General features: G+C 50.8%; 8 protein-coding genes across 8 annotated transcripts; 4 read left to right on the top strand and 4 right to left on the bottom strand.

Annotated features, from left to right (window-relative positions):
* Positions 1-221: 221 nt before the first annotated feature.
* Positions 222-1489, top strand: P174DRAFT_10274 (rRNA-processing FCF1 family protein). Its single transcript, XM_024820984.1, has 4 exons — positions 222-375; positions 443-678; positions 738-903; positions 976-1489. Exons 1-4 carry the CDS (start codon positions 340-342, stop codon positions 1114-1116), a joined length of 579 nt encoding a protein of 192 aa, XP_024686849.1. The 5' UTR covers positions 222-339; the 3' UTR covers positions 1117-1489.
* A 373-nt stretch (positions 1490-1862) lies between these two features.
* Positions 1863-5725, bottom strand: P174DRAFT_446901 (MIZ zinc finger domain protein; the record flags this gene model as incomplete). The annotated part of the gene is made up of 2 exons (XM_024828630.1): positions 4451-5725; positions 1863-4397 (listed from the first exon to the last, which is right to left on the bottom strand). The coding sequence occupies exons 1-2, from the start codon at positions 5342-5344 to the stop codon at positions 1863-1865; spliced, it is 3429 nt and encodes a 1142-aa protein (XP_024686850.1). The 5' UTR covers positions 5345-5725.
* A 2297-nt stretch (positions 5726-8022) lies between these two features.
* On the top strand, positions 8023-11214 carry P174DRAFT_416006 (putative polarized growth protein (Boi2); the record flags this gene model as incomplete). The annotated part of the gene is made up of 3 exons (XM_024824459.1): positions 8023-8080; positions 8198-8341; positions 8408-11214. 3 exons carry the CDS (start codon positions 8023-8025, stop codon positions 11212-11214), a joined length of 3009 nt encoding a protein of 1002 aa, XP_024686851.1.
* A 472-nt stretch (positions 11215-11686) lies between these two features.
* Positions 11687-13786, top strand: P174DRAFT_436645 (uncharacterized protein). Its single transcript, XM_024826092.1, has one exon. The coding sequence runs from the start codon at positions 11841-11843 to the stop codon at positions 13569-13571; it is 1731 nt and encodes a 576-aa protein (XP_024686852.1). The 5' UTR covers positions 11687-11840; the 3' UTR covers positions 13572-13786.
* A 296-nt stretch (positions 13787-14082) lies between these two features.
* Positions 14083-15325, bottom strand: P174DRAFT_436646 (60S ribosomal protein uL14). The gene is made up of 5 exons (XM_024826093.1): positions 15256-15325; positions 14936-14986; positions 14473-14719; positions 14268-14345; positions 14083-14200 (listed from the first exon to the last, which is right to left on the bottom strand). The coding sequence occupies exons 1-5, from the start codon at positions 15267-15269 to the stop codon at positions 14168-14170; spliced, it is 423 nt and encodes a 140-aa protein (XP_024686853.1). The 5' UTR covers positions 15270-15325; the 3' UTR covers positions 14083-14167.
* A 346-nt stretch (positions 15326-15671) lies between these two features.
* Positions 15672-18477, bottom strand: rpdA (histone deacetylase RPD3). The gene is made up of 4 exons (XM_024823854.1): positions 18081-18477; positions 17718-18018; positions 17114-17655; positions 15672-17055 (listed from the first exon to the last, which is right to left on the bottom strand). The coding sequence occupies exons 1-4, from the start codon at positions 18267-18269 to the stop codon at positions 16021-16023; spliced, it is 2067 nt and encodes a 688-aa protein (XP_024686854.1). The 5' UTR covers positions 18270-18477; the 3' UTR covers positions 15672-16020.
* A 199-nt stretch (positions 18478-18676) lies between these two features.
* Positions 18677-20459, top strand: P174DRAFT_436648 (proteasome regulatory particle lid subunit RPN11). The gene is made up of 4 exons (XM_024826094.1): positions 18677-19025; positions 19183-19436; positions 19500-20035; positions 20090-20459. Exons 1-4 carry the CDS (start codon positions 18957-18959, stop codon positions 20236-20238), a joined length of 1008 nt encoding a protein of 335 aa, XP_024686855.1. The 5' UTR covers positions 18677-18956; the 3' UTR covers positions 20239-20459.
* Positions 20270-21550, bottom strand: P174DRAFT_381645 (uncharacterized protein). Its single transcript, XM_024823090.1, has 2 exons — positions 21423-21550; positions 20270-21371 (listed from the first exon to the last, which is right to left on the bottom strand). The coding sequence occupies exon 2, from the start codon at positions 21264-21266 to the stop codon at positions 20421-20423; it is 846 nt and encodes a 281-aa protein (XP_024686856.1). The 5' UTR covers positions 21267-21371; positions 21423-21550; the 3' UTR covers positions 20270-20420.
* Positions 21551-21620: the final 70 nt, after the last annotated feature.

Below are 21620 nucleotides of genomic sequence, written 5' to 3' on the forward strand. Positions count from 1 at the left end.
CATATGATAAAACGGTATGAAGTCAACAGAACGTCCCTAAAGTTTTATCTGTATCATTAGAAAAAAAGCTCCCTAGTATGTATCTATTTGTTGCTGTCTTCCCCAAGTTATCGATCTTGCCATGATACGCCGTACTGAAAGACCCACTGTCAACAGCTGCCAATCAAACGGCGAAAACATCGGCCCGCAAAGATTTTCTTGAAAGCATCCCAGATGCTCACCTTTACATGAACAGTTTCAACGCCTTAACCTCGCCTTAACCTCGCCTTCAATTCTGTCTGATCAGAATATTTGCCTGAGCGCTGAAAATCATTCATCTGCACTAACTCATCAGTCACGATGGGTATCGCTAAGAAGACTCGCAAGTTCGCGCAGGCAAGTCCACAAACCAACACCCTACACTAACACCCAGCCCCATTCTAACTCAAGCAACGAACAACAGGTCAAACGCGCCATCAGCCAGCGAGACAACCGCGTCAAGCAGCCCTTGAACGGCAAAAAAGAAGAGAAGAAGCCCCAAGGCGAAGAACTCACCCGACACATCCCCGTCGCTCCATCAAACATGTTCTTCGCCGCCAACACCGCCCTGGGTCCTCCCTACACCGTGCTCGTGGATACCAACTTTGTTTCACACACGATCCGCGCGAAGCTGGATATGCTGCCTGCTATGATGGATCTGTAAGACCACTGCACTCTATTTTTCATCTGACGAGCGAGACTGACATTTGTGTGGCTAGGCTGTATGCCAAGTGCATCCCAACCTTCACAGACTGCACCATTGCCGAGTTGGAGAAGCTGGGCCCGAAGTTTCGGCTGGCGCTGAGGGTCGCAAAGGATCCGAGATGGAATAGGCTGCACTGTGACCACGCTGGTACCTATGCTGATGACTGCATTGTGGACAGGGTAAGGCTGCTTTGCCCCTTCTGAATGTCATGGTTTGCAAGCGTTTTGCTAATCTTTGATTCGGCGTAATAGGTCATGAAGCACAGAATCTACACCGTCGCTACGAACGATAAGGACCTCGTGCGGCGCATCCGCAAGATACCCGGTGTGCCGATCATGAAGGTTGCCAGAGGCAAATATGTTATCGAGCGGCTACCGGACAGCTTCGACTGAGCGGCTTGAATATTCTTGCGAAAATCTCCTGTCGAGGGCGAACCACAGCGCACCGGGGAATTTATCATCTTTGCATGTCATTGCGCTGTGTCTTGAGCTTCGAGGCGGCTATCTATCATCTGAGGTTGCTACAGCGTCCCTCCCGAGGCAGTTCGAACATTTTCAGTCGAGCTGGGAGGAAACAACAGAGATGCATTACTCGGTTCACGAGGGTTGGATCAAGAGTTTGCTTTCATGCGTGTCGCTGGCCACAGCTCGATCCCATTGGCCGGCCCGCAGCCAGCAGGACCTGGCTCCCCGTCAAGGTGTATACCTTGATGCACGCAATCTCTGGGCAGGTATGGGACGGCCACAGGGGCACTGTGGTGCGCTTTTCATTTCAGATACTATTATACCCATCGCAGCGGTTGTCTTATACATGTCACCTTATGACAAATTATATCCATCTCTCTGGTTTCTCACACCAAAACTTTCTCCCGTGCGTAATGGAATGTGAATCCGCTCCCAGTTTCCACAGGCAGTTGTAAGACTACTTTGTTCCAGAAGCCTTCAAAGGCAAAGTGTAACAGTACGGCGACAAAAAATATATTTAATCTCAACGCAAGAACATGGAATTGGGGTATCTTGTGCTGTAAACCAAATCAAAAAACACCGACCAAACGCACCACCGTGCAGATGGTATACTGAAATCAAAAAGCAATCAACTCCGTTGTATGTAGAGTCAGCGGCCCCATCAAATCACCTAACTAATCAAGTTCGATGATTAAAGATGCTGAGGATTCGCGAGAAGCTAGCGATTCTCGACCAGCGCCTTCTGTCTTCGGCCTCTGAGTTGCGAGAGGTGAAACAACACCCTCACGTTTTCGTTTCAATGAGCTGCTTTCCTGTACCCGTGTAAGCTCCTTCTGAGAAGAAGTACCTTCCCCATCACTCTTGAGCTCCCAAGATCCGTCCGCCTTGATCTTTATTGCTCTTGCTCCCTCAAGACAACCCATGCGTACAAGATCGGCCCGGACTTCACCAAGAAAGCCATCGATGATCAAATGCTGAGGACGGGCGTCTGCGCCGCAGATTGGGCATTTCCAATTCTCCTTCAAGACAGCTTTACCCGCCTTCGAAGCCCTGGTCAAGATGTATGTCTCGAGATCAAAGCATTCCACGTGCTCGCAAGTCATTCCGCGAGCAGGAATGTCGAATATTCGAGCCATGAACGGGTCCACTAGATTGACACTGAGGTAGTCGCTGACAATACTTAATTCGTCGTCGGCAGTGCTGGAGGAGAGACGTCGACGAATCCGCTCACGAGCCTGGAGTGCGGGTAGGGTCTGAGCGAGCTTCTTCACTTGCGTGAAACTGAGGATATCCATGACCTCCACCGCTAACGCATATACTACGTCTCTGCTCTCTGCGGCGCTGCGGATGAAATGCAGGGAGATAGTATTGAAGCCTTCTTTTAGGTGACCACTGATGTCCAGAGGAATATCTTTGCCGTTGTGAAATTTGCGGCGAACGTAGAGTTCTACACCGTTCACAAAGATGTAAATAACACTGGGCCATACAGATTCCGTGAGGCACCAGGTATGCTGGCTCACCTCATTCACCGACGGCGAAATGCGAATACACCGCAGACGATAGATCTGACTACCATCAACCAGGGATCGCACTAGACGTTGGCCAGTATCGCGAGGCACGATTCGAGGAAGCCGGTCAAAGTCTGCTCGGGAAAGAGGAAACTGCCATTCAAAAGCAGACTCTGTCTGCCCCAAGGGAGTCGGCGGTACCGCGAACGATCTTAAGTAATGGAAGAGATTCGTCTCCTTGTCTGTCTTTTCTCCTCCTGCTCCCGAAGAAGTCCATTTGATAATGGGATCGCGGAGATGTGCTTGATGTAGGGCAAGGCGGAGAGGGTGAGGCCGTGTTGTGGTAGATGGTAGGGGCCCCGGTGGAGGAAGGAGCGGTTGTGGTATCGGCGGACTTTGCTGCGGTTGCTGCACCAGTCCTTGCGCCTGCCGTGTTTGAGCACTAAAGCGATGAATAGGAGTTGTGATTGGCATAGCGTGAGGTGAAGGCTGTGGTGGAATTTGGCGGACATTCTGAGAAGGCGGGTGCGATAGTATTCGCGCCTGATGTCCAGCAGGTGCAGGTGCAGGTGCAGGCACCGGTGAAAGAGCAGCCATGCCTGTCATCTGCCCAGCTGGCACTTGAGAGGAAGTGTCAAGCCCGCTGGCATGCACGACGTTTGGCCGTGTAGGGAGTGGATGCTGGGGTCTCTGACCATTCAGAAGCATCGGCGCGGCACGATTCATGGCACCAGGAGCATGAACAGGAATTGGTTGGGTCTGCGGTTGAGAGCTATGTACAGGTACTTGCGCGGACGGCATCTGAGGGCTTGGGGCCGCGACATATGTGATCTGCCCTGTGGGCCCGACGGACTGCATTGAGCGCTGTGGTAAGGGCTGGGCTGCGTGCTCTCGTGCCGCAGGTGAAGTATGTTGACCAACTGGCGTTGTCTGGGTGCCGGAAAGGGCCTTGTACGCCTGGATCAAACGCTCGTTCTCGCGATGAATCTGCTGCGGAGTGTGCCTGGAACCGAACCGTTTCACGTAATTCCGCTTGTTCTTGCTGTAGATACTCCGCAACTGGTCTTCATGCTGGGTGCCGAAAATCCTTCGGGACAAGGCTAGGAATACTATTGATAATAGTACGGTCGACGTTATGCCAAATTGCACGACTAATTCATCAATCAAAGGGGGATAGCCGCGCTCTCGGACATGGCGATCAAAAGCCGTCCACTTTTCGGAAAAGAAACCCAGGGAACGAGCGATCTGATGGAGAACTATTGGGAACTCGCGAGTCTGACACATCACACCCAACGGCCGAGGAAAATTAACGCTCCACCTCAAGAAGTCGCCTGATAGGCGGTGGTTGTCTACTAGAAGCTGCTGCACAACTTCCATTCCCGTCTCGTTTTGTCCGCTTACGTACGGTAACCGAGCAAATTCCGAGGGAGCAAAGGTGCGCAGGGTGTATATTTGATGGAGAGTTAGGTAGAATAGATCCTTTTCGAGACAGGCATCCCGTAGAAGACGTATCCGTGGCAGTTCCACTGTCTCTGAGAGCAGCATGGCACCCTCCGCTCTTGCCACGAAAGCATCCAGGGTCTCCTGCGACTGTGTCCAAAATGTCTGGTTGATGAAGGAAGTCGAAGGACCCGGGCCAACGGGGCTGGGAGGAACATGGTTCGAGTCGGGCGGAGCGCTGGTCATTGATGGTCGAAACTGCTGTTGTGGTTCAGGGGAGCCGGGGCTATGAACTGCTGGGGACTCGCAATCACCTGGTGTCTCTGCCGGCCTCTAATGGTGGGTGGCGCCGAAGTTTCCTCGGCCATCCTCTCCCCGCCCGCTGTGGCCGGCGATGCGTTGGCGGGCATGAGATTGCGATAGCCAATTTGCCTAGGATTTTCCAGTTGTCCGTGTATCTGCATCGGCCCGGAGACTGGCGGAGGGGATGGGAGAACGCCATAGGACAAACTTCGGTCATTCCGGTCTCCAGCGCTAGCAGGGCTAGGATGGGAGGCACTGCTTGGGTCGGGAGACGGAAGTGAGGAGGACTGTGACTGCTGCAGCGGTTGAGTTGCATGGACGAACGCCGTTGACTCAGTTGTCAAAGGGGTAGAGCTGAAATTCGTGGTAGGTGTTGTGGTAAACACGCGAGGGCTTGGCGGTAGCCCAGGACAGGGTGGTGGAATTTCGCGATTTTGCGGAAGGATTCTCCCGGGCGTCACGGGTGACATTAAGACTGACGGCAGGGACGTAGCAGGAGCATAGATGATGTTACCGTTGGCAGTGAAGGCGACATCATTATTATCTCTTTTGCTCTGACTCTGCGGGACGATTGTGACGGAGGATGAAGGGGAGTTTTGCATGCCTTGTGGCCGGCTTTTGGGTCGGTTGGCAACGGCAGAGGCAGAGGCAGAAGACGGAGCCGAGACAACAGCAAGTGAAGACTGGGAGGATGAATCGGGAGGGACGGTAGCAGCAGCAGCAGCAGGAGCAGGAGCAGCTGCAGAAGCAGAGCTGATTGACAAGGAAGTTGAAGCACCCAACATCCACGATCTCCGCACCCCAACACCGCCCAGGAATAAGTTTGCCGTTGAATTGGACCATTCCAGCTGGTGATGCGGATTATTAGGTAAGTGCGGTCGATTCTTGGTGGTTGAAGGACTCATGGTGAAGGGCAAACATGGTTTATTGTTTCCCCTAAAGCGATGAATCCTTTTTCTTTGGTTATGGTTTTTTTTTTGGCTTTATTTCTATCAAAGAGAATAAAACAACAAGTAGGAATCGTCCTTGTGGTAGATTAACAGCGCGGAGGTGTATTTATCTGCGATCCTCTCACTGTTTGTTGTTGTCCATGCAGATCCAAGGAAACGCCGTCTGTTCCAGGACCAACTGGGATGGTGATATGAGTGTCTGCACAGGGATCTAGAGATTCAACAAAGAGGGAAATATAGAAGTATTTAACCTAGGTGAAATACTTACAAGAGCTGGGGCGGGGTTTAGTCTTATAATAGAATAAAGGAAAGGGTGATAGATGAATAAGGAAGGGTGGATGGTAAGGTAGTGACTACCAAAGGTACTGAATATAGAGCTATATGTAGGGTAATCACTTCCTATTCACTATTAACTCACAGGTGTCAGAAAAGTGATAGCTATTAAAAGTGAAAGAAAGAAGTTCTAGAATCACAATATGATCAACATCTTAATGCTTATATTCTATCTATCCACTCACTTCCTTTACTGTACCTCTGTGGCAATATCACTATGGAAACACTCCTTCCAACGCACTTTCAAAGGTACCTGCAGAGGGATCTCGGGCAAATACAGGCATAATACAAATATCCATACGCTGTACGAAGTAGACTGCTGCATAAGCATGTCCTTTATATAGGTATATAGGGGCAGACAGACTGTGCTCACAGTCCAAAAATCAAGAATGATAGATACAGGATTCTACAAGTATGCTAGGTAGCCATTCAAGTATTATGTAGTTCGAAGGGACCAGTCTACTCCGTACCGAGGGCACTCTACCCTCAGACCCCTAGACCGACCAGAGTTCTATCCAAGGGTTAGACTATATTACAAACCCTCGCTTCCCATCATAGCCTGGGATGCATCGATAAATCAAATGTGGACCAATCGAATTGCCTTATATACGAGTCTCGAGGGCCTTGTATTCAGTCCAATCGGTGATGCTTTTACAGATGCTGGGTTGATATCTTAGACAGCATGTAATAATAATCATTTAAACGCTGACTGTCGAAGATAGCTGTCTGACATCCTCTCATTTGGATACGTAGTATCAAGGCTGATTTTAAAGATGGTTCGTTGTCTGATCTACCCCCACCAAACAACTAGTACTTCTAGTTTGTGTGCATACCTGGGAGCGCACACACACACATCCAAGTATATGAATTGACTCCTTGCGCCGAAGACGAACTCAAAAGAGGGACTATCGCTGCTACTCATTATTTCCGCTCGAGTAAACACTCCGGGAGATCACAGTAGATACAATAACACTGCCCAAATTGTCTGTCCTGAGATCCACTTACATAGTAGAGTATGTACACCTGTTCCTCGTGAGGTATCTCTCTCCTCTGTTGGCTCCAGTCATCCGCTTCCATCTATCACATCTTCGTCATCATCATCAAGTCGCAATTCCACAATCATCAGCCTGATCGAGCCTCAGGAGATACCACTATTTGTGTATCTCTAGATTCAGTCCATCGATTTGACTCAAAAGTCGAACTTCTCCCCCGAGCGTTCTACCAAAACAGCTCCTCTGGGACGACTGAACACTGGAGCAGTGAGTCGAATCAATTAAGCTATTTACGGCCGACACCTCTGACGACCGCAAGCGCCAAGCATCGCATCCTCAGGCCATTATTTTTACTTTCCTCCACTTGTCACCTTCGCCATCATCGAGACCCCGTTCACCGCGGATATTCACCATTCAGCATAATCAAATATCCGCTCGTCCAGTTTCACTGTACCGGACGCCGGAATTTTGACGTGGAGTACAGAGTACTACGGGAAAGCTGGAAGACCTGACGCTCGTGCAGCCGCCCATTTGGCGCCCGTTCCCACTCCTTAGCGTTCTGGCCATATTGAGTCCATACATGACCCTGGGATCGTCGCTGGTTTGCTTATCCGCCTGGTGAACCCCCAGCAAGAGCAAACTGAAGCTTAATTTTGTTCCTTGTGTTGTTCCTTGTGTTCTGTTTTATTTTCGGTCGATCAAGGGAATCGAGCGAGATATAGAACGACGGGTTGTCCCGCTCACTTTTCGCCAAACCTATGCTGATCTCGAGAAAGGTACTAGGTACTTGAAAACTAAGACTGTCAAACTTATCTCTAGTGCAGTGTTGGGCCAATCTCGAGCCTCGCTCCAATTTGCGCCCGCTTCTCGGCCCCGCCGTTTTCCTGTCCCTGTCTTGGATCTTCCCTAAGTTCATTCTTCTCTTCTCCGGTTTACCTAGATTCCAGACGGCCTGGCCTTACCTGATTCAAGGCGGTGGTGCCTTCGCGTGGCTGTCGCATTCCTGAGCGCAAGCGCATCGTCATCTGCCATTCCGTTCGCGAGCCCCCTCCCTGTCGTCAAGACCGCTTGAGGACGCCCCGCCCTCCTTTCGCCAAACAAAATAATATTAGAAGAGAAAAAGGGAAAGAAGCGCGATCCATCTCTCACTCTGGCCTCAGAGACTTACACTTCGAGTTTACCCGAGAGGGCTTCTTGGCCCCATGTCCTGTGCAATCCTTCCGCTACCTCTTCTGTTGCCGCTCCTGCTCTGACGACGGACAACCCCACCTTGCTTCTTTGAATTGTTGATCGATTGAGGGTCCTTCGATGGCTCTCTCAACACCGCCCCGCGGCGTTCGCCCGGGTGATTTTTTGCTCGTTGTCCGTAAGTAGATAATTTGCCTTGCCCCGGTCGCATGGATGGCCGCGATTTACCTCCACTCGCCGGTCGATCAGGCTTGACAGAACTCATCACGATAACTGACCTGTGGCTGGTCTTTAGATGACTTCGACGCGCGTGGAACGGATGAGCTTACTTTGCGACGAGGGGAGAAAATTGAATTGATAGAACTTGACGAAGGCTTCGGCGATGGTTGGTACTTGGGAAAAGATGTGAGAACAGGGACAACCGGTCTTTTCCCTGGTGGTATGCTCTCCTTTTTCGGACAAGCTAGTCGTTGTGATCATAACTAATAAAGGTCGTTTGATTTAGTTTACACAACCGCCGCCCCGAAGATCCCTATCCGACAGCCGAGAGAGGACATGATTGATTTGGACGATTCCAAACCGGCAGCGGAGGACCAGCTCTCGTCTGAATTGGTTGCCTCGCCCAAGAGCGGCGAATCTACGCCGCAGGCATCTCGACACGCTAGCATATCAGAGACACAACCGCCAGAAGTAGCCACGGACCTACCATCCATGAGGCCTTCCCCCAACCAGCAGCACCGGTCAAGTTCATCTCCTTTGCCCACTTCGCGACTCGCCGTCGATATTCAGAAGTCGATCAGACAGACCCTAGACGGTCAATTGAAAGGCCAGGACAGCCCGGTTATGAATGAGACCTTGAGTGTTATCGATGAGCACATAACGGACCTGAGCACCCCGCGTCATAGCGTGGCCAATCACGAAAACAAAGCAAATAATGATTCCTCGAGCGAATATAGCAGCCATCTTGAACATCGCGTCTCCTACATCAGGGGCCATGAAACCGATGAAGAAGAGGAAAACCAGCCGACCGAGGAGCAAGTGCGGAGCTGGGATGCGGCTGAGACAGCGAGGCATCTGCGTGAACTGGGAGTCGAGGCGAAACACTGCGATATATTTGAGGAGCAAGAGATAACCGGTGATGTGCTACTGGACATGGATCAGGATTTTCTCTTTATGAAGGAGTTTGACTTCGGCGTCATGGGTCGTCGGTTGAAGACGTGGCACAAAGTCAAGGCTTTCCAAGAGGAGGTCAAGGGTCTCAAACAACAGCAGCAGCAACGGGGCTCTGCCTCCAGCTATCCTGCGCCGTCGGAAGAAAGATCTCTTAGCCGTGCCAGCCACACTGGCCCTTTTCTTCCCCGCATCCCTCACCTTACAAGGGGCTCGGCCGGCTCCATGCAGCACCCACGGCTTGTGAGTAGCGGGATATCGAGTACCACAAGTTCTCCTATGACTCCCCAGACTCCCAACTTCATGGATCATCAAAGAAGACCTTCAGCAGCGTCCATCCGGGAGATCAATCACCACCGTCGTCATTCTTCCATAGACACAGGTCACCGCGTTGATACATCGCCTCACGCTGGTCATTTTAAGCAGTCATCATTTGACAGAAACTGGACTATGGCCAGCGGATCACAGCGGGTGCCATCTCGCTCAGGCACTTACCCCGTATATCACGAAGGAGTGCTTCCCCAACACGCTTTCCGGCGTCCGGATACCAACGAGTCTGACTCTGCAGTCTCCGTGACCGATCGGTATGATGAGCTAGAACGGGGATACTTCTCTGGTCCCGAGGGAGATACCACGAAGAACCGGAGATTGTTGCAGAAACGCACCTCCGTGACTGGAAGTGCAACCCATTCTCGGCAACCTAGTTACGCCGATGATAAATTGAAAGTCAACAAGCGACATTCCCGCATCTCTAGCGTTGACTCAATCCGAGATACGGCCAAGCAAACTCCTCCTGCTGCTGCTGCTGCTGTGGTGGACGTTCAGACTACTGCAGCGCCGAAAAGCCGATTTAGGAGCCTGAGCACTCGAGTGATTGACCGACGCGGTCCAGCTTCGCAGTCTTCCACCACCACAACTTCTACAGAGAAGCCTGGCTCTAGCTCTGGCTTCTTTGCATCCTTTGCACCGCTTGCCACCTTCGTGGGAAAGTCGGATGCTGAAGGGTCAGGACGTGCATCTTCCTTATCCTTCTCTCAGAGCAAGAGTGGTGGGCCCAAAGCACGGCGCACAGGTGGGCTCCGTATCATATCCGATGTTGTCGGGAAGGATATCGACACCTCTGTCGCACCAGCTTCGCCCGTTAGAGATACCGATCCAGCTTCGGTCAGAACCGGTTCTACTACACCGTCGACGTCGAAGAGTTCTGAGAGGCATAGCACTGAAAGCTCAATCAAGAACGCAGAGGGAGGAATGTCTTTGCCGCGTCCAAGGGCATCCGTCAAGGCGGGCCCAAAATCCAAGAAAGACACCAGCGCCTATATGCGAGGCCTGGAGAAGAAGACACCACAAGAGCAAATGGACGGTTGTGATTACTCCGGGTGGATGAAAAAGAGATCATCAAATCTCATGACTACGTGGAAACCTCGCCTATTTGTCCTACGTGGCCGCCGTCTGTCCTACTACTACTCCGAGAACGACACCGAGGAAAGAGGCCTCATTGACATCACCGCTCATCGTGTACTACGAGCAGATAACGATCCCATTGTCGCCTTGCATGCAACTATCACCGGCGCCACGGCATCGCCAACATCACCCTCTCTTTCCAACGGTGCTGACACTTCGTCGGCGGACAAGTCGTCCACCTCACCTTCCTCTCGCAATTCCAAGCTTGATCCAGAGGGGCCGTTCTTTTTCAAGCTTGTGCCTCCCAAGACATCCCGTACCGTACAATTCACCAAACCCGCAGTACATTACTTCCAAGTGGACAGTGTCAGAGAAGGTCGACTATGGATGGCTGCGCTGATGAAAGCGACTATCGAGCGTGATATGAGCCTGCCCGTCGAGACAACCAACAAGCAAAAGACAGTCAGTTTGAAGCAAGCCCGGATGATGAACCAACGACCCCCTGCACTGATGACCGAGGCAGAACTACAAGAGGCCAAGGAAGAAGAGAAGCGCAATCGAGCGTCGACCGAAACAGAGGCACGCAACAACGGCTTGCGAATCCAAGGCCTAAATGTCGACAAAGCGCCCGCAAGCGGTGAGAGCAAGGAAGACGAACCTGCCTCCCCAAACTCTCTTGGTGGTCTCGATACAGGGCCATCGTCTTTGCTACCAGAGACTCTTTTGAAATCCGATTAATGAGGCAAGTTTACCGGCTTGCTGTCCTGCTGCAACACTATTCAACCCGTTTGGCGTTATGTGATATACCCCCTTTTGATCTGATTTTTCTTGTTCTCTTTTTCGAAAACCCTACCTCCTCCGAGTTTGAGATTATGGCAGTTTGCTTTATCTGCTTCAAACCTCTTTCTGCTGGGTGTTCTGAAGGCATAGGAATATGCGGATATACCATGAGGTTCAAGATGTTTGTTGCTGGCTAGAACATGAAAACCCGGAATGACATCTTTTCCAATTCTTTTCTATTTGTATATCTTTGATGAAAACCATTAATGTTCTTTTAATAAAAATAACTTTCTTATCTTAATGGCAAAGCTCGGTGCGTATAGACCTTGGAATGATCCTGCCATGGTGACTCGGTGTATTTTTATTCGCTGTGGTAATACTTTTGTTTAAACTACGCGGACTTTCTTCCGTCGAATCTCCCAACTACTGGGATCCCCTTAACCCATTTTCTCTTCACCTCCCCGTTTCTTCGTCGCGTGACTTTTGAAAATCAATTATTTGCATGCTCTTTGATCTCATGACTTTATAGCCCGTATAAATCAAATATCCACGCCAATGCGTGGTCATCTCCCAGTCGTGTCCCCATGTCCGTCCTCCGCCTTCTCCTATTCCGTGCCCTCGTCGTGTTCGTTCCTCTCGCAATAACGTCCAGTCTCTACCTCTACCTCTATCCGATCTTCCGGGGTTGTGCATTTCCACTTCCAGTCAGCAAAAATGAGCACCCACTTGATGCGTTCAGTCCCGCGCATAGTCCACTGTTCCACACCCTTTCGCAACACATCGGACAGCGGCCCCCAAGCGAGCCAGCGGTCTTCAGGCTGCTAGTACTCGCAGACCCACAACTAGAAGGTGATAGCTCTCTCCCTACCCCGGACGAAGAGCTCCCCGCCCGGATCAAGCAGCACTGGACTGCATTCAGGTCATCTGTAACCGAGTCCGGGTCGCCCTTCCACCGCGATGTCCTAGGCAACGTAACTGCCGCGCTCCGCACACTCGCGCTCGAAGACGTTCCGCGCTCACTTCTGGCCGCGAGAAAGCGACTTGATTTACTCGGGAACGATTTTTACCTCTCGCATATATACCGTACGCTGCATTGGTGGACACGTCCGACGCATGTCACGGTGCTGGGGGATCTGATTGGAAGCCAGTGGGTTACCGATGAGGAATTTGAGCGAAGGGCAGACAGGTACTGGAATCGGGTGTTCAGAGGGGGGAAGTGGGTCAGCGATGAGATTACGGTTACTGGGTCGGCGGGCTATAGAGCGGGTTCTGATACTGTGCCTGGGTTGGAGGAGCTGAATGCGACGGACTCGGCTTGGAGTCGGAGGGTCATCAACATTGCTGGGAATCATGATATAGGGTATGCGGGAGACGCCAGCGAGGCGCGGATTGAGCGATTCGAGCGCATGTTTGGGCGCGCGAACTGGGATGTTCGCTTTCAGTATACCCTCAAGAACCAAACTGGCGGTGCGGCAGACGCTGCTGTCAAGCCTACTCTACACCTGATCAACCTCAACACGTTGACCCTCGACGGGCCAGCACTATCCGAACAAGTTCAGTCGAACAGCTACGCCTTCATTAACGATCTGATCACTCAGCGCACGTACCCCGTGGAAGATCGGACAACCTTTACGCTTCTCCTAACCCATCTGCCGCTACATAAGAAGGAGGGCATCTGCACCGACGGACCGTTCTTTACCTACCACGAGTCCGACGACGAAGACGGGCCAGATGGTATCCCCCGCTTCAAGGAGGGAGGACTACGGGAACAGAACCATCTGAGCGAGCAGCTCAGCGCCATCGGCGTCCTCCAAGGAATATATGGCATGAGCGGCGACAGAGATGTTCCGGGAGGAGGCTGGGGCCGCAATGGGCTCATCCTTAATGGCCACGACCACACCGGATGTGACATCGTCCACTTCGTCAACCGCTCGATCACTACAGACACGGGGGACGATACAACTCAGCAAACGTGGAAGTGGGACGCAAGACGCTATAGTGCAGTCCCAGAGGATAGATCGCATACGCCCTCCATTCGCGAAGTCACTCTCCGAGCCATGATGGGCGACTACGGCGGCAACGCAGGTCTCCTCTCCGTCTGGTTTGACGCCAACCCGGCCGTGAACGAATGGAAGTATGAGATCACCATGTGCAAGGCCGGAGTCCAGCATATCTGGTGGGCGATCCATGTGATCGACATTGTGGCCGTCTTACTTCTTTTGGTATATACTCTCTTGCCTAGACCGATTGGACTGAAGCGACAGCGACAGGCAGAACAGTCTGTAGCTGCGAAAAGTCCGCATGTCAAGTCATAGACCGATCTTGGATATTTTGAAGATTAGCATCAGCAGCGAGCGACTTGCTTTTCCATTTCCTCGAGTTGGATTTCTTTGTACCATACTAATTTTGTGTTTATATACCATTGGCCTGTTTCTCTTCTCGATTTGGAAAAACATGTATATAATTTTGGTTATGTCTACGTTTAGAATACTGGGTCTGTAATGTGTAGGTTCTAGAATTAGACTTGTTCGAAGCATCCCAGAAGCAAGTGGTTGCAACAGGATAAAGACCAGCATTGCCTCGATTCCATTACTTGTCGCTCGAATGAAGCCGGCTGCATCGGATCTCTCCGGCCATCCAGGTTATCCGTAGAAACATACTGGCAAAATATCAAGAAAGGAGAAACGATTTTGAACATTTTTTGTATTTCCGAATCGCCAGTAGAAGAAACAATAGAGACACGTCATTTAGGAAAGAGATGGGCGGCTTTAGATGAGATCGGACCCGTTCATGCATAGTCGTGGCTTTGTGTCATGTGCACCGAAAAAAAAGATGATTTCATTCCCTGGTATCGCTGCTTCTATCTCTCCCTGACTTCCTAATGTCACGACGCCTTTTTGTATTGATTCTTTTACATAACGACACCGGAGTTGGAAGCAATACGCTATTGACAAGAGGATTAGTATCCGTGCTTTAACCGGAGGATATAACGAAAATAATAGGTAACTTACGGGCCAGAGCTCAGCAGCCTCCTTACCGACGGGGCCAGTGATGGCGGATCCCTTCATCTCACCCTTGGCGTTGACGATCTGTAATAGATTGAGTGATTAGCATTCGTTCTTGAATCTGTCATCCAATAGCGACGGCCATTATATCTCGAATCACGAGTACAAATCGTAACCGCCGCTCCAGACGAAGAGAAAAAGGTGTACTCACCACACCAGCGTTGTCCTCGAAGTACAGGTAGATACCGTCGGGTCTTCTCCAGGGCTTGCTCTGACGGACGACAACGGCGGGCATGACCTTCTTACGGAGCTCGGGCTTTCCCTTCTTGACGGTGGCCATGACCATGTCACCGACACCGGCAGCGGGGAGACGGTTCAGGCGGGCACCGATTCCCTTGACCGAGATGATGTACAGGTTACGGGCACCAGAGTTGTCGCAGCAGTTCATCACGGCACCGCTATATCACGAAATAAGATGTTAGTCTATGATTCCTCCTTTCTGACGAGTCGAACACGTTTGACGGGGAGAGTTGATCTGGTGGTTGACTGAGATGTAGTTGGTCTTTTCTCGTAATGATTGAATGACGGAGTTGTGTAGGCTCGAAGGAGACAATGGACACAGGTCACTCGACAATCGTGTTCGACTCGGTAGAGTAGGAATTGCAATAACGTACCAAGGCAGACCGAGGGTCATCTTGAGCTTGTTGCCGGAGGCGGCACCACGACTGTTCGAAATCAATCGTCAGCATTTCATTCCTTCAATATCTGGCCCTTCCTGAAAATCCCAATATCCCCTGGACCCCGGCGCGATTTCTCTCAAAAATGCCACTCCAAAATAACACTTTGCAGATTCTTCGGTTCCTCCTCTTATTTCAACGATAATGCACCTCACGCTTCTTGGTCTCCAGCCTTCAAAGAAACGTCCACCACCAGTGCGCTCTTTGTCGACCGCGCAGCGCTCCGCAAAACCCGGAAAAGAAGCATTGTGACTCACCCTCTCTTAGACATCTTGGCTAGGTATCACGTAGTCGGTGTCGGATACTGGGAAAAGGGCGAAAAGGCGACGAAGGTCGAGAGGGATCTGGGCGACGTCGAGGGTTTGCACGGCGGTTCGGGTTTCGAATTGCTCTCGCTTAGTGTGCGTCGTGTGTAGAATCTTGGCGCTTGATCACCATTGGCTCTTTTGCCCCGCCTTGGAAATCAGAGCGTGCCCTAATGCTAAGCTTGAATAGGGCTAGTTTGTGATTACCTAACAATGCCCTGTGTTAACTAAACTTAAATCAGTTGCCTGCTTACATGCCTATGTCCGAGAGCTCAATTGTATCGCTCACTTGTATCCAGTCTATCAAACCAAAAAAGCCCATAGCTCGTATTGCTCGATACTGAAAGCAAAACTTAAATGCTTTCCATATTCTAAACGCTTTCATATACTTCTTATATTATTAGACTCATTTAGAGACTAAATGATCTGCGCAAACCCTGGCTTATCGGAGTCAACACCAAATATAGATAGTATACAAGAGAGATTGGTTGACGAAAGATAACATGCCAGCGAAGAGTGAATAAAAACGAAGTCATATTGGACCATATCTGGCTCAAAAAAACAAGCAAAAACTAGCACCAGAATATAAAGAAATAAAAAGGCCACCTCATAGAACATATGCAATGATTTCGAGAGCCCGAAACACCATACTACCATTGCCCTGTTACGCCAGAAACTTCCAATGGACGGACGCCTTCACAGACAGAGAGCAGAACATCATTCCCCGCCTTTCTCAGGCTCCTCGGGTTGCTGTTTTGTGCTTACTTCTGCGGGTTGGCTGCTTGTCTTGTTTTCACCGGCATCCTCAGAAGTTCCCTGCTCGGTTTTCACAGCCTGTTGATCGGTAGGGGCCTCGGGGGTCTTCTCCTTGGCCTTGACCTCTACCGGTTCCGTTGCATCATTCGTTTCTGGCTTGTCCGAGACGTCCTTCTCGCCCGGAATAGGCGAAGGCTTGACGGGAGATGAAGGTTCTGGGGCTGCCTTTTCTGGAGCCGGTGTCTCTGGCTTCTTCTCCTCTTCCTGTCCCTCAACTGACAACGCTGGTTTCTCCGACTGCTCAGTTTCAGGGACAGGCGCGCCTGCGTCTTCCATCGTCGTGTCCTCATCCTGCGGCTTCGGGGATTGTTGGCGAGAGACAGCAGCGGAAGCGGAAACCTCCTCTGGTCCGTCAACAGCCATCTCAGTAGGCTCTGCAGCCGCTTTTTCGTCTCTCCTAGAAGTCGATCCGGCGGCGGATGGCGAGGGTGGAACATCAGACTCGGGTACAGGTGCTTCGGCCATTTTCGTGTCGGCAGTGGTGTCCATCTCGTCATCCGGGACTGATGAGGCTTCTTGAGGAGTGGCAACCCCGCTATCAAGCCCGGAGTCCAGGTCGACATTCCGATAATTGATCTGGTTTCTGCGCCTCAGCGATTGAGGCTTGCGAAGAACTCCGTTCGCCGCATTCTCTTCCTCGTCTTCACTATCGCTGAGTTCACCAGGCTTCTCGATATACTGATCGAATCGACGTTTCGTGAAGCGTTTGTCCTTGTTTTCGTCTTCGTCGAGATCATCGAGGATTGCGTCTGCCTCATCGTCCATGCCTTCAACAAGAGGTTCGCGAGGTACGTCGGTCATCTGCACAGAGGGTGCAAAAGCCGTCCGCTTGAGATTCTCTACCACTTGAGCTCGGATCTTGTCGAGATAATCCTTCGTGTTGGCATTGTCCATATTCGACGGACGCACATCCAGTTCGTAGTCCGGTGCAAAGTACTAAGGTATCTTGTTAGCAATCTGCGGGCATTCAGCATTCAAACAAGTATGGACCCACCTCGTAATAGTCATTGTAAGGGAGTTCTGGACCTAGGCTGTCCCCTAGCAGAATTCCAGTCTCAAACGCCCACGTTCGCGCAACATTGCGCATTGTGTAACCACCGCCACCGAGAATCATCGTTGGTAAATTAAAGCTCTTGACGAAGTTCACACAATTTGCGTGGCCTCTCATGCTCAGGTTGAAACAACCTAGACGATCACCCGAGAGACTGTCACCACCACATTGAAGGACGACAGCTTCTGGGCGGTACCATTCCATGACACTTCGGATAACGGGCTCAAAGATACTCTTGTACGAAATGTCATCGATGCCATCACGAAGTGGAAAGTTGACAGCGTAGTGCTTGCCCTGTCCCACTCCAATATCACGAAGCTCACCAGTTCCCGGGAAATATTCTCCGTACTTGTGAAATGAGACAGTCATGACGCGGTCAGTTGTATAGAACGCTTCCTCGACGCCGTCGCCGTGGTGGACATCGATATCGACGTAAAGGACTCTTTGCTTGAATCGTAACAGCTCGAGGATACCAAGAACGATATCTGTGAAACGTGAGATGATGTCGGTCGATAATAACAATCGCCGCACAGGAAGACAAGCTTACCATTCACATAGCAGAAACCACTGGCTTCGCTCTTCTTCGCGTGATGGAGACCTCCAGCCCAATTTACAGCGATGTCGCATTTGTTGCGGTTGAGGCGTGCCGCACCCTCCATGCTGCCTCCAGCGCTAATACCGCAGAACTCAAACAGCCCGTCGAAAACCGGACAGTCATCCCCAACATTATACCTGCCTTGTTCTTTGGAAAACTGATCCATATTGTCTGGTGTAACTTTCGAAAGGAAGTCGATATATTCGTCGGTGTGGAATTGTGTCATTTCATACTTTGAGGCTGGTTTCGCACGCTGCGCCGATAACCCATTAGTATTCTGTTTGAATCTAGCCTTGAAAATCCGTGAACACTCACGTAAATCTCCATCTTCTTGTAGAGGCCATAGTTCATAACCAGGCTATGTGTCATCCTGATACGGTGCGGCTTCATCGGATGCCCTGAAACATAGGCGTAGTTACCTACGTCCGAGTCGTAGAAGTACGCAACCTTCTTGCTGCGATCGCCGGAGCCATTGAGATCCAGGTCAATCGGAGGAGCAGCCATTGTAAATGAAACTGTGCATAAATGCACAGGTATTCTTCACTCAGAACCGCGTATAATTCTGTGAGAGAAGTCGCGAGATGGCAAAGTGGTATGGCTTGGATCGATTATAGAAGTGCTCAAGATGGGGTGATGGTAAAGCAAGAGAACTGCGCCAAAGGTTTGAAGAGGTCTTAAGAGTTAGATGGTTCCTGATGAAAACAATGCATCAGCCCTGATATGAGAAGACAGAACAATATCAAAGGTTATGGAGCTGCAATGAATTTCCGTCCTGCCGGCTGGGGAAATTATAAGTGATGGAGGAAGCGAAGGGGAGGCCGAGCAAAGGCCGCAGCGGCCAGAGGGGGAGGCCGAGACTAGACGGAAGAGCTGCTCCCACCGCCTCCGTCAGGCTCGCTGGATCTTCAGCTCGATCACGCCCAGCTAAGGATGTTGCTTAGATCTCCGGAGCATCACCACTCAACCAGCTGGCTCGTTCTATTTCTACAGTCATCCTTTTCTCCATCTAAGCTCAACTCCTCCTTCAACCGGGCTACCTAACATTTAATTCCATTGACTTCTACTCACTTCGCCCTCTACGCAACAGAAAATCTGCCTCTGTGTCGCCGACCGACTGTCGCGCCGTCATTGCTTCCATAGAGGAAGCTATTCTACATTCTTTCCTAGTTCTTTCAGAGTCTCTGGGTCACCATGGACCGACTCAATCGGATGCTTCAGGCCGCCCAGGGCATGGGTATGGGAAGCGCGGCTCCAGGTGGTGTAAGTCGGCCCTTTGCGTCATTCACGCTTTGCATCTCTGTTACTCTTGACCATCTATCCAAGGTCCTCTCCAAAGGCTTCTGCAATGGTTGAATATAGAGCATTCATGGCATCAAGTCACTGAGAACTATGGTGGCTGATACTATACTTCTTATAGGACACCCCGAACCTGATCGACAACTCCGAGACCGTACACATTTCATCACTAGCTTTGTTGAAGATGTTAAGACATGGTCGGGCAGGTGTGCCTATGGAAGTCATGGGCCTGATGCTGGGAGAGTTCGTCGATGAATACACAGTTCGTGTGGTTGATGTTTTTGCCATGCCCCAGAGCGGTACTGGTGTCAGCGTTGAGGCCGTGGACCCTGTTTTTCAGACCAAGATGATGGAGATGCTTCGGCAAACTGGACGGTAGGTCTTAACGGGATGAGACAAGTTTGAAAGTTGCACCGCTGATGGATTTTCGAAACGCAGGCCGGAGACAGTCGTTGGATGGTACCACTCCCATCCTGGTTTTGGCTGCTGGCTTTCGTCCGTGGACATCAACACTCAGCAGTCATTCGAACAGCTCACTCCCCGAGCAGTCGCAGTTGTTGTTGATCCGATTCAATCCGTTAAGGGGAAGGTTGTCATCGATGCCTTCCGACTGATCCAGCCTCAGACCGTTGTCATGGGCCAGGAGCCCCGGCAAACGACATCCAACTTGGGCCACCTGAACAAGCCATCAATCCAGGCGCTCATCCACGGATTGAACAGACATTACTATAGCATCGCTATCAACTATCGCAAGACGGGCCTGGAGGAGAACATGCTGATGAACTTGCACAAGCACGTGTGGACAGAAGCATTGCAGATGAACGACTTCCATGAGGAAGGCCAGCACAACGTGGAGCGGATGAAGCAGCTAGTGAGCCTTGCTGAAGGTTACGAGAAGCGGGTCAAGGAGGAGACAGAGCTCACCAAGGACCAACTCAAGACGCGATATGTTGGAAAGGTTGACCCCAAGAAGCGTAAGTACTACACCTGTCTTTCCTTGATTTGGTTGTTATTAACCATCTTTACAGACATTGAAGATGTGAGCCAGCAACTGATCGAAGACAACATCGTTGCGGTATCGCGGCAGATGATTGACAAGGAGGCTTCGGTGGCGCGTTTATCCAGCGGAAAGGGAGCTCAAGAGGGGACGGGCATGGATGTGGACGAGGAACTATAGATACACTCCGGAGGAAGATGAGGAATGCCAACCGACGTTTTCCCCTATGTTCTGGAGCTCTATACCTGACTTCTATGGACCGAAGAGATGAAATTACACATAGATAAATGATGCTTGATATAGTATGAATGGTTGAGACAATGCGCATCGAGAAAATCCTTAGCCAGACGGTGTGTCACTATTTATTGCACTGAATTTTGGCAGTCGGCTTCTTCAAATTCCACTTGATTCGGTTTTTGTTCACCCTCACTATCCCCGTCTGTCCATCCTCGCTCGGGTCCCCAGAGAATCTTTTTCTGTGCTGCCCTCGCCTCGTGTAGCAGGCGCTTCATTAGACTTCCGCTTCTGGAGACAGATGGATAACCATCAAACTCCACTTGTACAACATGGGGCAATCTCTCCAGAACCTGCTTGAGGATCTTGCCCGCAAAATCGGTGTAGAAGCCTGGAGATACGCGAAAACCTTCAAAAACAGGATGCGATGGATCGCACTCAAGGAAGACCTTCAATGTTCTAACGCGCACCATCTTTTCTAGCCCCAGGCGATTGTTCACCACCCACTCCCGAGGAGGCGAGGTCCAACTGGAGCCCAGAATCAGCTCGATCGTCCTCACGGACGCCTTGTGTCTTGCTGGCAAAGCTCTGACAGTTGGCGTGCGGCTCCAATCCTGAATTGGGAAAAGGCGGAAAGTCAGCGCAGAGTAGAAATAATCCGTAGCCTCATCGTGGATACGCCGACACACAAGGAACAGAGCGACACGGACCCGAAAGGGAGCGATGGGAGGATTCTTTGCTGAGGCGCCTACACTTCCGTTGGCTCGCCGCGGTTTCAAACGATAAGGTGTGAATAGCACAAGGTCATATACGCGCAGACGAATCTCGGAAGGAAGATCGAGGAAGCGAAAGAGCGTCGGAGGAATGGACTCCTCCTCGAGGATGTCCTCGTCCTCTTGATTCTCACTCGTATCGGGTTGCGGTGGCGTGCCCTCGATCTTTACCTTCTCAAAAGCATCTGAGAGGGAATCCATGTTGGCAGATAATGGAAGTCCGAGGCTAGGTACAAATACGCTGTGGATATTTAAGGGATGGAGAATGGCCTTAGGTCAAATTCTGTGTTCATGCCATTTTTGTACTTAATTGAGGATTAGTCACTTCTCAAGGAAGAGCTCCTGAAGGGAGTATACATCAGAGGCCAGATATATCTTGCGAGGAAAGAAATTTTTGTATCCCACGAACGGGGCTGCAGCTTCACTGGAAACCTTTGCTGCGGCTCTTGGGAGTGGGATAGAAGAGAATCTTCAGTCTCCCCAGCTAATACAACCCGGCATGCATGATATGAGAGCTTGTTGGGTCAAATTAATCTGGGTTGAATCAACTTTCAA

Source organism: Aspergillus novofumigatus, assembly GCF_002847465.1.
Source record: "Aspergillus novofumigatus IBT 16806 chromosome Unknown P174scaffold_1, whole genome shotgun sequence".
NCBI classification, from domain to species: domain Eukaryota; kingdom Fungi; phylum Ascomycota; class Eurotiomycetes; order Eurotiales; family Aspergillaceae; genus Aspergillus; species Aspergillus novofumigatus.

What these genes read in the sequence shown, in the direction of transcription:
- P174DRAFT_10274 (XM_024820984.1), top strand. Translation starts at nt 340, where the DNA reads ATGGGTATCGCTAAGAAGACTCGCAAGTTCGCGCAG. An exon ending in CTGCCTGCTATGATGGATCT is followed by an intron (nt 679 to 737) that starts GTAAGACCACTG and finishes TTGTGTGGCTAG; the next exon opens with GCTGTATGCCAAGTGCATCC. An exon ending in ATGACTGCATTGTGGACAGG is followed by an intron (nt 904 to 975) that starts GTAAGGCTGCTT and finishes TCGGCGTAATAG; the next exon opens with GTCATGAAGCACAGAATCTA.
- P174DRAFT_436645 (XM_024826092.1), top strand. Translation starts at nt 11,841, where the DNA reads ATGTCCGTCCTCCGCCTTCTCCTATTCCGTGCCCTCGTCGTGTTCGTT.
- P174DRAFT_436646 (XM_024826093.1), bottom strand. An exon ending in TCGAGGACAACGCTGGTGTG is followed by an intron (nt 14,346 to 14,472) that starts GTGAGTACACCT and finishes AATCTATTACAG; the next exon opens with ATCGTCAACGCCAAGGGTGA. An exon ending in AGGCTGCTGAGCTCTGGCCC is followed by an intron (nt 14,201 to 14,267) that starts GTAAGTTACCTA and finishes TCTTGTCAATAG; the next exon opens with CGTATTGCTTCCAACTCCGG.
- rpdA (XM_024823854.1), bottom strand. Translation starts at nt 18,269, where the DNA reads ATGGCTGCTCCTCCGATTGACCTGGATCTCAATGGCTCCGGCGATCGC. An exon ending in ACAAGAAGATGGAGATTTAC is followed by an intron (nt 18,019 to 18,080) that starts GTGAGTGTTCAC and finishes TTATCGGCGCAG; the next exon opens with CGTGCGAAACCAGCCTCAAA. An exon ending in TGGTTTCTGCTATGTGAATG is followed by an intron (nt 17,656 to 17,717) that starts GTAAGCTTGTCT and finishes CACGTTTCACAG; the next exon opens with ATATCGTTCTTGGTATCCTC.
- P174DRAFT_436648 (XM_024826094.1), top strand. Translation starts at nt 18,957, where the DNA reads ATGGACCGACTCAATCGGATGCTTCAGGCCGCCCAGGGCATGGGTATG. An exon ending in GAAGCGCGGCTCCAGGTGGT is followed by an intron (nt 19,026 to 19,182) that starts GTAAGTCGGCCC and finishes TACTTCTTATAG; the next exon opens with GACACCCCGAACCTGATCGA. An exon ending in AAAGGTTGACCCCAAGAAGC is followed by an intron (nt 20,036 to 20,089) that starts GTAAGTACTACA and finishes CCATCTTTACAG; the next exon opens with ACATTGAAGATGTGAGCCAG.
- P174DRAFT_381645 (XM_024823090.1), bottom strand. Translation starts at nt 21,266, where the DNA reads ATGGATTCCCTCTCAGATGCTTTTGAGAAGGTAAAGATCGAGGGCACG.